The sequence below is a fragment of the Fistularia commersonii genome, chromosome 26 (genome assembly GCF_037954325.1).
Source record: "Fistularia commersonii isolate RoL2024-O1a breed Wild chromosome 26, RoL_Fcom_v1.0, whole genome shotgun sequence".
NCBI classification, from domain to species: Eukaryota; Metazoa; Chordata; class Actinopteri; order Syngnathiformes; family Fistulariidae; genus Fistularia; species Fistularia commersonii.
In genome coordinates, this window is record NC_141309.1 from 3375437 (window position 1) to 3388243 (window position 12807).

The window sequence follows — 12807 nt, forward strand, 5'->3', positions numbered from 1 at the left end:
AAAATTGACAATAGAATGGAAACAAAAAAAAGACAGTAAAGATGAAAACAGACAACCAAGATGCATGAAGAGATGAAAACAAAGATGCAATCGACCGATCTGTGTCGAAAAGGAGCTGCAGATGGTCAAGTTCAGGTGTGATGCTCAAAGTCCGGTATGGCCTTTATTATTTCGTATTGTTGTTTGGCCTGTAAATGGGATTAAACACTTCCTCCCGAGCCCGAAGCCGCTGCTAAGAAGGGAGGAATGCACTCCGCCGCCGCGATGCTAACGACATCCTGCAGAACAAGTTTCTGGTTAGCCAAACAGCGAGTCGACCTCCTCCCACCCGCCGCCCCCTGTTACCCCCGCCTGTTTTCACGGCGATTCCCGGGGTAAGTTTGCGTAGCGCGTGCTCGCCTGCGCGCCCGGGGAGGGGAGGCGAACCCAACGTGCGGTTTGAAATTTCACGGTCCGCCTGCGTGAGCGCAGAGAGACGGACCGCGATCCAGAAAAACAAGCGTTACTCGGAGGAGGGAAGAGTTTGACACAGACAATTGATAAAACCGCGTAAAAGACTGGAGTCAACACACGTTTTCCTGTTTACAGTAAAGACTTTGCTCATGAATAAATGCCCCTAAGTGCGCGCGCGCGCTTCCTTCATCGTGCAGACGTGTTTCCCTCTGAATGAACTAAAGCGGCGTGCGCTAAGAGGATCGATAGGTTTAGCCGGCTGGATTCTAAAGCAGCAGCCACACCTCTTGTACGGGATCAGGACATCCCACTGACTAGAGCTCCGAGGAGGGAGGAGGGGGGGTGTTAGAGCGAGAGACGCCAGCGAGAGCGAGAGAAGGGCAGACACCGAAGCTCTCCAGTGTTTTTGTCACCGCACGTTCCCTTGCTTTTCCTCCTCGAGGGGTTGAGAAGGGCAAGAGCGAAGCGGGGGGACGCCGAGTAAGTGAGACAAAGGGCGCAAAAGCTGAGAGGATGAAAGCAAGTGTGAGTGACTCTGTGTGTAACATGCTCTGTCACGGCGGTGTGACCGCCGCCGCCGCCGCCGCCGCCTCTCCGGCCGGCGTTGTCGGCTGTCAGGAAGAGGAATGTTTTCCGGAGGAATGAGCCCCTGGACCGGTTCACCATGTGGATGTGGGACAGCAATTTTCAAACCTTCGCCGGAAGAATCCCACGGAAGAAAGAGCGGCGGCCAGAGAGCTTAGCCGGTCCTGCCGGGTGGCCGCCCAAGCGCTTGCACCGCTGAGATTCGATTGCTGAAATCCCACACTGGGCATACAAGTCTGCTTCTTCTGCTCTTATGTTGTTGTGTTTTTTTTTTTTTTTTTTTTTGGTTTTCTTTCTAATGAGCACATTTATTTGGATTATCATTAGTCTCCTGGAACCCAGTGGGATTTATGGTGCTATATATTTTTGATTTTTTTTTTTTTTTTTTTTAATTATTGCTTTACTTTCAATTTGGAGCCAGCGCCGCTTTGGAAGTGATGCTCCTAGACCAAACCAGTCAAGCACAGAGGAGGTCTTGGCACAGAGAATGGACTGAGCGGGAAGTGGACTGCAGTATGGGACGCTACACATCACCCCGGGGCCTGCGGACGCTGTGGGGATTCGCCTGTAGATAAGACTCGGGGCTCAAAGGGAGAAAGGCGGGAATCATTCCTGACACAGCCTCAGCATGAAACCTGGGCAATGTCCAGGGGCTCCCAGTGACAAGTCCATGATGCACCTCAGCCACTTTCCTTTTAGAAGACACTCTTGGATCTGGTAAGCATCGGTTGAGGGGAATGTTTCTTTGCTACTTTTCGAATTGCCCTTTGCTCCGTTCTTTTTCCAAGATTTTCATGCACGAATGCACGTTCAGTTTGGAGTGGCATTGCTGAGTCACATTCGGGCTTGTGTATTGTTTTAGTGGGTTTTTCTGTAAGGGCTCCCCTGGGGATTTCTCGGTTTTTCGCCGGGGCCGTTTTTCCACCCGCGCGGGGAATATTTATTGTTAAATGGGCCCAAACATTTCCTGTCATTTTCTCCCACACTCAATGCCTGGGATGATCCGCAAAGTGGGACGCTCAGAAATAGCAAGCACTCGTACCCGAAGCAATATCGTTGGGTTTCTCCGCGTCCTTGTTTTGATTAGTCATACTACGGTTGGATTTCTTGACGGAATTATTGTCTCATTGTTCCAAACTAGGAAGGGCACGGGGGAGACGGTGATGTCATTGAACTGGGCTGTTGGGACGTGTTAATTCCTTGTTGTTTATTAGGCAAGAAACATTAGACACATTCAACAGGTGGCGGTGGTGGTTATAATCTCCCTAATCATACCAGTTTGTCTCCCGTTGGATTAAGTGCCTCCGGCGATGGAAAAAATCCAGGAAAACATGCAGCGTTTGGGTGTCGTGTTTCCGCGTCCAGGGCACATTTTATTTTTGACAGCGACCGCTGTGCTCGGATTGAACCGTCTGTGCAACCGCTGTCTGGCAGCCGGAGTGACGCGGGTATGCATGTGATTGTTTTGCAGCAAAATCATGTGTTCAATTATATTTTTCATGAGGAACAGATGCGCAGACAAGCCAATGAGCGCCACTGTCTCCTTCGCCGCGTCAACAAAAAAAAAAAAAAAAAACTACTTTGACAGGTCACATGCACGCACTTGCAAAATCTCAATCTTATCATCTTTTCTTTTCCCAATTCCTGCTCGCGGTATGCTTTGTTTAAGTAAGACTTGTTCGGACAAGCCAATCATAGGTCTTGAAGTATGAGCCGACGAAGGTATCCGGCACAAACACGCAGCGAGGATTAATCCGACGCTCGCATTTGGCCTTTGAGCAACACGCTTCATTGCTCTGCAAGCTAGCTAGCGGCAGCACGGTCGATCGGTCCGTCTCAAACTTTTGCTCTCAGCCCTCTGCGATTGCCCCTGCGGACCAGAGTTAATTCAAATTCAAGAAGAAGGTGCAGCTCTAGATTATACGCATTTACAATGGACCCCTTTGTAAATTCTCCTGGGTATTCACTTGATTAACTAATCAAATCCTCCAAATGTGCTTGCTTATCTTCTACATGAAAAAAAATCCACAAAATCCAAACGAGGACCCGCATGGACCTGAGAGACGGACAAACAAACGGACACAGCGCGTATTCATCCACGACATTCGTGGACGGGAGGCCCGTCTTTCAACCTGGAAGTGCTGACGGGGCCGAGCACGTTGCGTAAACATAAACTCAGATGAACCGACGCAAACGCATTTCACAAACCGCACGTTATCTATCGCACCGTGTGAAATTTAAAACGTTCTTCATGTGACGGGGAGACTTTCGTATTTCCAACACTTTTTACTAAAAGCTAGCACAAAATGAATGGAGAGCATTAAACTCTATCGAGTCCTGCAACTTAAAGCTTCAACGTGGGTTTAACTCACTGTTGTGATTAATACGTTAGCTTGACTGGATTCTGATTAAGCTACCTGCTTACCGGTGGATTGAGGCATTCGTCTCGTTATTGTCCGAGCGAGGCGTCAAGGATTTCCCGGTTGTCGGTCGGATCGGTTGGACGCTTGATTTGTGAGCACTAACAGGCCGATCCTGGTCTTTCGGACCCGTGCTGTACACGTAGCATAGCGCTAATGGAAGGAAGTATACGGAGAAACATAAGGATATGATTCCCGTAAAATCAAAACGTTCTACCGACGCATACCAATCATGTTTGTGCACACGTTAAATATATGTAGACACAAAAATACCTCTCCTCAACGCCCATATTTGGATGTAAATATGTGCGTAGGCAATGCCCTCGGGTTGTTTTAGGGTCATTCCGGTCGTCCTCTGAATTGATCTCCAGGCACACACAACAGCAAACGTGAAACGTCGGAGAAAAAAAAAAACCTTCCCCCGGTTTTCATCTCGCGTTTCGGGGGGGAACCGCGGGACGTTCGCCTTGAGCGCTGATGAATAAACCAAGATGCATGATCTGAACTCCATTAAACGCGAACCAGAAAGGGAATGATAAGTGCGTGCAGTAATCCAATTAAGTGAATCCGGCGCATCGGAGACCCAGAGAAAGGAGAGATGATGTTATATTTAGAAAACAGGGCCCGGAATTTTATCGCTTGCGTCGCCTCTATTCCCCACCTCGATGTTTGTGGGCTCGAAAGTAAGATAATAAATAGCATAAAGAGACCCATTTGATATATTTCCACCCAGCTTTTCATCAGCGAGACAGTCGGTTTCATTCTCTCGCCGCTTTTTCCTCGTCTTCCTCTTTCTCGATGACCCCCGACGGCAACCGGCAAAGGAGCCTCCGGGCTTTGTCGGTGTGATACCGAGGTTCAAGGCATTGTTATCTCATTTCAAACCATTTGCACATTTCTATTTACTCCAGTACTTCTCTGGCAAACTGGAGAATGCTTCTATCGCTCAAACTCTCTTCATTCTGTCTGAGGAGAATCTTTTCAAATTGGTTTCTTGAAGATAGCTCGCACCTGCCGTCGGGTTTTAACGCGACACAATAATTGCTCGGTGTTGTCCCGTGTGTGTTTATGTGTGTGTGAAATTACACGTCGCGCTTCCACTGGTTTTTCCTTAGCCTTCAGTTTTGTGCGATGATGATCTGCTAAATTCTATTTCGGCGGGTTCTGCTCTCAAAGTTTCCTCTGTTTTTGTTTGAAAACAAATTTCTCCAGTTATTTATCACTGTGAAACAATAAAATAAAGTAAATAAAGTAAAATAAAATTAAATTAAATTAAATTATAAAATAATACAAGATAAATAAAATAAAACAAAATAAATAAAATAAAACAAGATAAGTAAAATAAAATAAAAGAAATAAAATAAAATAAACCAAGATTAATAAAATGAAATAAAACAAATAGAATAAGATAAAACAAGATAAATAAAATAAAAAAAATAAAAGGTTAATTCAAAAGGTTGTATGATTTTGTTATCTACCTGTGTACACCATTTTGTTGGATTTAATGATTGAGATTTGATGTTGGTTTTACTCAATTTATTGAATACACCTGGCTGATAAACGAAAGGCTTGGATTTTATAGATCAGGGTTCCCCAACCCCTGATCTATACAATCATTTGGTACCGGTCCGCAAAGAAAGTCTTCCTTGGTACAAATGATAGTTTTTCATTCAACTTTCCGGATATTATTTCGAAAAACGGCTGTTTCCGCCTTTGCCTTACAGCCACACTTAACTTTGGCGCGTCATTTCACACATCAGCTATCACAAGCTAGCCCTTGAAAAAAAATGAGCCGGAAACAAACATTGCCGGGGAGCTTTTTGATGAGACCGCAGAAGCGTTACAGATTGCCATCAAAAAGAAAGCTGTATTTAAAAGAAAATATCAAGATCCCTAAGTTACGAGTTTATTGCAGCAGGTGATACACAACCTTTATTCGTTATTCGCGGTGCCGATGAACCTATGAAACCCCATTCAGACAAGATTACAGAGTAGACTGGATATACGTAACACAATTCGAGTGTCATCGTCTCCCATCAGCCCAAGATAGGACTGTCTACTAGTGAGGAAACAAACCCTGATTCTACGTTAGAGTGAACTGATATTATCGTGCAAAATTGAATTGCTTAATATAAAAAGTGTGATCATTTTCTTCAGATTAAATAGTGTGAACTGACAAAAGATTTTATTATTCGAACCCCCGCGCCTCTAATATTTTCATTTTCATGCAGAAAACTGGTCCCTGGTACAAAATAAGTTGGGGACTTCTTGTAAGAAACAGCTTTTCCACATAGTTTATAGAATGTCATTGAAAAAGCAATGCATTTGTCGGAAATCCATATTTAGCTTGTTTGTCAAGTGCAATCTTGTGAATCGATGATAACACCCTGGCGCGCCCTGCGCCGCGGGATTTCTCGTAAGCCTGCGGCGATTTTAAGTGAAAATTAGAGGTGTAGGGTTGACGTCAGCTCAGGCACGAATGATTGAGGTTGGGACTGGAGATATTAACCAACGAAACAGCAGCTGGGAAACATCGGGCTGCGTGATTGGGAGCTGAGGGCAGAATTTAACGAGTTTTCTCATGAAAAAGCAAAGCACATAAAAGAGGTTCAAACAGATATGGTGGTGCTTACAAGGTCTTAAAGGCATTTACGAAAATTCAGTCGGGAACCCTGTTCATTTATTCATTCATCGCCTGTATCGCTTTATCCTGCGATTGGGTTTGTGGGGGTTCATTCACACGTCATGAAACAAAAAAAAAAAAAAACAAACAGATAGAAATCGTCCTCTGCGCTGGTTGTCCTTTTTTTTTGTATATTCATAAAGTTTTATCACGCGGAGTTTCGTTGCCCCCTGGTGAGTAACAATGTTTTTCCATCGAAGTTCGATCCGTAGTAAAGCTCGAAAGACGGCTTAGCGGCACGATGTTCAATAATGTTAAGTTAGTCACTAAATCCATCTGTTTGCTCTTTGGTTTCTGGGAAGTGAATGTGTAGTGGCCTCGGCTGCGGTTTTCCAATGAAAGAAATTCCTGGCAGCAAACCATGCTAACAAGGTTGACATAAAAACGAAAAGAAAAAAAAACTAAACTGGTTGGGTTGTAAAAACCAGAGCGTCTCTAAAGTCGAAAGGGAGCGGCCCTTTACGCCGCATTTATCACCACGACCTTTTGGTTCAATACGTTGTTGACACACAAATATCAACCGCCGTTTCACGCGTTTGTCTTTTGGGATCGGTTATCTCGGTCAGTCTTGCCGTGATGGCGAGAATGAAGTGGAGTCAAATCGTCCGCAAAACAGCTCGGCGATAAACCGATTATGAAGTTATTTGAGGCGTGACGGACGTGTTCTCGACGTCGTGTTGGAGGCTCTCCCCTTTTATCTACATGAATTGTGACACGGCTCGCTTTCCTCTTGCAAATACTTCCACATTTCATCTCTGATAAAATGATCCGCTCCTCTGAATACCAACACATCCAGCTCTTTTTTTCACACCTTTTTTTTTTTTTTTGCAGGAAATCTCGTCACGGTTGTTAATTTGATGCCTAAGCACTGAATCACTGGAAGTCTTTCGACTGTTTGTGCCTCTCCTTGTCTTTTTAACCCGTTCCTCCACTTGGCCGATCACCTTACTCGGCACTTATTCATTACGGCTTTGCCATTCCGCATGTGCACGCATTCATCAGCCGGGTGTATTCAATAAACTGAATAAAAGAAACATCACATCTCGAGGTAGACTCCTCAACACTCCCACAAAATGCTGTGACACAGGAAAGTAACAAAATCATACCACCTCCATACCTCCATAATTTTGCCTTCACCAATTATTCTATTTTATTTTATTTTATTTGAATTCACTTTATTTTATCTTACTCTATTTTTTATTTTATTCTATATTGTTTTATTTATTTTATCTTGTTTTATTTTATTTTTATTTCATTTTACCTTATTTTATTTTATCTTATTTTTTTACTTTATTTTATTTTTTTAATTGTATCATTCATAAAATTAAAAAAAAAAAATCATGTCAGCTTTGGTCAAAATTATCCACGTCTTTTATATCAATACTGTTTTCAGCACTTGCTAACCTGCGTTAGCGTTACTTACTGTGCATAGGTCACATAAACATTAATATTTTTGACCTCAAGTTTATTTGTGTTTCCAGCTGTGATTAACTCTGCTGGCACGGACGGCGAAAACAGAAAAGAACAATACCGTATTGTTTTTTTTCAGTATTCGCTGCTCTGGTTTTCAATAGTTTTGGCAACATTACATCATATTTGTGTCACTTGCTCATTTGGGGTCCACATAGAGAAACAAAGGACATGGAGGTATGGATGAGGAAGGAGTAATCTGGAGTTTAGAGTGTACATAAAAAAAGAAGGGAGACATACCAGAAGTACTGGTTCTCCAGTGAGAAACAGCCAAGGGGAAAGGTTAACTTATAGGTAGCGTGTCCTTGCAGCAAGAAGGTTCTCGATTCGAATCCGACAGGAGGTCCGCATGAGTTTCATCTCACGGTCCAAAAACATGCAAGGGGTTCGCTGACGATCCCTGTCAGAGGATGGTTGCATGTCTCTAAATGACGAATGGTTGTATGTTCCTCTATGCGATTGACAACCCGAATCGACCAATCCGTGGCGAACCCCGCCTCTCGGGAAGGGATCCTGGACCGCGACTCTGGGATAACACAGACGTCTCGCTCTTGTTTTCAAATCCACAACGATGGGAAGTTGACAGACGGATCAATAAGAGAAGGAGCCAGACGCACCGGAGGTGAAGATTAGCTGCCTGTTGTCCAGTGAGCTCTTCATAAATCAGAATTAGATATCTTAGGAGCGAAAAAGAACAGCAGCTGCCACCAACGTGGACTCGAGCAATATCAGAAAGCTCTCCTCCATATGTCCCGTAGGTGACTATGAAAAATAAATTACAATCGTAATTGACCTTGAGTCTTATCGGACGCTCCCTGTCGGCTGTGAATGACTGCGGTTGGGCAGATCGATAACGTCCTCTTTCCTGGGGCAAGTCCTGAAGATCTGCCGAGAACTCGTCTTATACTGCTAAATTAAAATTTTTCCGAATGGATCGTGAGAAAAAAAAGGCGCGCTGAGGCGCTTGCTTATTTCTGCTCTGGTTCATATTCAAATTCTCATTAGTAAATGGACAAAAGGGCGAATGTTAAATATATACATGTTGACATTAGCATAGCGGTGCCAAAGAGCTAATATTTTTATAATCTAAACTAAGGTCAATAACCATGTAAGAGGGCGTAATTATGCACATTATACATGCTGCTTATTACTTTTAGTTTAGTTTGGTTTAGTTTAAAAAGTTTATTAGGACAGTGTACAATTACATTTAGTGCAGAGGCAGAGATGTTTGTACCAGATTGTAGCTCATAGCTAATTTCCATCTGTAGTCCTGGGAAGACAATTCAAATATAAAACTGTACAAATAGACAATATATATGAAATAAGACAATAAATAGGCAAAAAAATAACTATACAATATATAAACAGGCAATGAAATAAGTAAAACCCAAGTTGAAAGTGATCTTGTTGTGATATTGTTGTGATATTATTAGTTTGGTCATCTGATGGCGAAATACCCGTCTGGTATTGTTAGTTTTGTGTGTGTTATCACAAAAGTTTGAGATAACAAACTGGTTTGAACTGGACTCATCCCGGCCACGTGCATTTTTGGTTGTTTTACAAACAAGGAAGGTTACTTTTCATTGAAAAGCCGACGCCGCGTTGCTGAAAGCTATCTCTCAAATCTGCATGTCTGTCGAAAGGCGCGTTCAAGCGATATATTTGATTTCAGCGATAAGTCAATTTGGTGTTTGACCGCAGGGGACGACGCCTACCAGTAGAATTTCATTGATTTCAATATTCTTTTATGATTCGTAAACACAGGGAGTGTTCGGAAATTGCCGGCAAGAAAAACAATATTTGTCTGTTGATTCCTGGAAATTAACTTCTTGTCTCATCAGATCAGCGTTAAAATGCTGATGTCGTTCCAGTCACAGTTTACGTTCCTTGGTTTCGGGTTTGTAAGATCCCAGATTTGGGCCGAATTGGTTTTTTACGAAGGCACGTTGGCACCTGGGCTCCATTAAGTTGACGAAAAGTGAAAGGAATCCGGATGATATTTGAATTTGAAGCTCTCAAAACATCTTAGTTTAATTAAAAGAATCATTGTTTCAGAATGTCATTCTCTCGAACCTTTTGTTCACTGCCGAGGAGAAATTCATATGTTTTAATGAGCGAAGCCAACAAAATGACGCAAAAGGTAAACAATTTGCTTCGGGAACTTTGGCGGTTTCATTTGCCGGAAACAAACAGAATGATCTCCCCGGCCGTTCAAGCAAAACGACCGATTCAGTGAGCACGCTTTTCATCTTCGGTGGACTTAGAAGTATTGTGTGATTTTAATATCATGTATTTATTTTTACGTGTTGAGCGGTGAGTCAAACGGCTGTTTAATTTAACAGCGGAGTCCGAGCAGGGCTAGGATGAAGCATGGACGAGTCCTTGAGGACGAGTTAAAACAGAACTTTTTCACAATGCTCCCTTCGGCTCTTACTTTGAGCCATCTGGCGACTAAAATAAATCTGTTGCCAGTTACAGTGTTTGGGAATTCAAACGGATCAGTAGGTTAATATCTCTTGTGTAACTCTTATTGTCCTTACTGCTTTTAACACCATGAATCTCTCTTATCTTATCGTAATATACCATATTCTCAATACAACCCATCCAGTAGCCATTATCGTATCACAAAGGTGGAGATAGCATAACCAGAGCGAGGCAAATATATATATATATATGCAGAATGAGAAGATATAGAAACAATATACACTGAATGGGATGAATGTAAAATATATTCATGTATATTTGTATTAATTCCAGAGGGAGATTTACTTGCTGCAGCAGCCAGGTACATTCAAATATTATAAGAGGTAGTTTAACAGAAGTAAACAGAGGCATATTAGCATAGCGATAATTTGGCAACATCTGTGTTGGCAACATATGTGCTCCAAAAATAAAGGGAACACTAAAATAACACATCCTAGATCTGAATGAATGAAATATTCTTATGAAATACTTTGTTCTTTGCATCGTTGAATGTGCTGACAACAAAATGACACGAAAAACACACTAACATCTATGTAATATATACAGAATGGGAAGGCTAGATTAATTATATAAAATTTACAATATAATATGAAACATAAAATAACATAAATATAAATATAATATAGATTATAAATATTATATATATATATATATATGTACATACAGAATTGGATGGCTAAATTAATTAAACATAATATATATTATGAAATATAAAATGTATTTTATATATATCTATATATATCATATATATAGATATATATATAATATTTATATTTACTATTTATTTCTATTTCTATATTATATTTATATTTAAGTTATTTTATATGTTATATAAAAATATATTATATACAATTTAAGATTAAACCAACAATTTCGAAACATACCTATGATATGAAGAAGGACATTACGGCAATGTTCGGGTATGCGGGGACTGAGTGCAGGAGATGCTGGATGCGTCTCTGCCCAGCAGATGTAGGAGATTCCTCAATGCAGGAGTTGTTGGAGGCACCTCAGTGCAGTGTGAGATGTCAGAGGTGAATCCGAGGAGATGCACAATCTAACAGCGCCGGGCAGAAACCACTTCCTCTATCGCTCCATGGGACGTCGGGGTTGTACGAGTCTGCTCAACAACAGACGTGGAGCCTCGGGTTGCGTACATCGAAGGAGGAAGTGGAGGTGGCTCATTTCCCTTCGTATCCACGTCATGATGCCAAGGACAGCCAGTTGTGACAAACGTATTAAAACCGCACCGACTGTGTTTAGATTATCGTAGGTTGCGTAAATTGTAATGCAAAATGTCTGAAATGCTAAAGGAGTCGCCCTCATTAGCAGGGAAATCATGACGATGACAAAGTCTCAGGAGGGGATTGCTCATGAGATGATCGTGGCAATTAGGATCCCTGTGATGACAGCGTGATGACGACCATGTGCATGAGGAGGGTTATAAACAGATTAGAAGGATTTAGGATTGGAGAGGGGAGTCCCCATGCACACACAAACACACACACACAGAATTAGCTTAACAATAACAGCAGCCATAATAATAGTTGTTATTATTGTTGTTGTTGTTGTTGTTATTATTATTAGTGTAATTATATGATTATAATTATATTCGTATTTTATAATGATAATAAGAATATACTATTATTGTATTATAATGTATTATAATATCACAATAATAACCATTGTTATTATTATTTTTACTATTATTATTATATTCATTGTATTATTATTATATTGTTTCATAATTATAATAATAGTATAACATAATATTGTATTATACAATATTATAATATTAATAATATAACAATACTAATCATCACCATCATAATAATAATTATTATTATTAGTAGTAGTAGTATTATTATTATTAGCATTATTATTATTATTATTGTGCCATTGGAAAACACCAATATGGGAAAATGACAAATAAATATTCATTTTTTGATATGATATATTGTGATTATATGTCCTGCAAAAACTATTTTCAAGGCATGGAAAAAAAAAGAGAAAACACGCACACCCGCTGCCCGGTTACGGATGGGTTCTGGATCAAAAAATTCAACTGAACAGAGGTTTATAACGCCAAGAGTGCTCCAAAAATGAAAATAATTTACTTTACATATAGTCCAGAAAATGTATTCTCAGATGATATTTCCAGATGCTTACCAGAAATATGCGTTTCTGGTAAATCTATTTCTGCTAAGCATCTGAGGACGAGCCTATTTTTACTTGAAACGTATTGTGAGAATAAATTTTCTGTACTTCATGTACAATAAATTATCTTCATTTTTGGAGCAGATTTTTTTTCAAACAATGGAAAACACATGGATAATAACTACAACAACAACAGGAATATCACTTTGCTATTCCTGTGTCGTTCTTGAAAATAGATGAGTAATGGAAATGAATATGAGGCGATTAATTATTTAATGAATTTAAATCAAAAATAAATTCAAATATTTTCCACTGCTAGCCAGAAGTGATGTCGTCGATCACATGAATGTGGACGTTAAATGTATAGAAAGGATTCTGAATGGAGTCTAAAATCCATCCCAACAAGACATATACATTGACTATTATTACTTCAATTTTTTTTGAAAATATCAATGATTATTAGATTAAATAACTAGTATATTTGTTCAGTGCAAAATAGCCAGAGCGTTAATACAGATTTAGTGCATGGACCCCTGCATGTCATATCGACCGAGC

The 12807-nt window shown here is 40.7% G+C and overlaps 1 protein-coding gene across 3 annotated transcripts in view; it reads left to right on the forward strand.

The window, feature by feature from the left end:
- Window positions 1-12807, forward strand: part of pde4d (phosphodiesterase 4D, cAMP-specific) — a 152888-nt gene that overhangs the window by 94662 nt on the left and 45419 nt on the right. The window contains exon 1 of one of the 3 annotated variants that reach the window (XM_086174056.1): window positions 908-1755. The exons of the other annotated variants lie outside the window; for them this stretch is intronic. Within the exon in view, the coding sequence (XP_086030182.1) occupies window positions 1667-1755 (89 nt within the window). The 5' untranslated portion in view covers window positions 908-1666. Of the gene's footprint in view, window positions 1-907; window positions 1756-12807 lie in introns of those variants that run through there. 3 annotated transcript variants of the gene reach the window in all.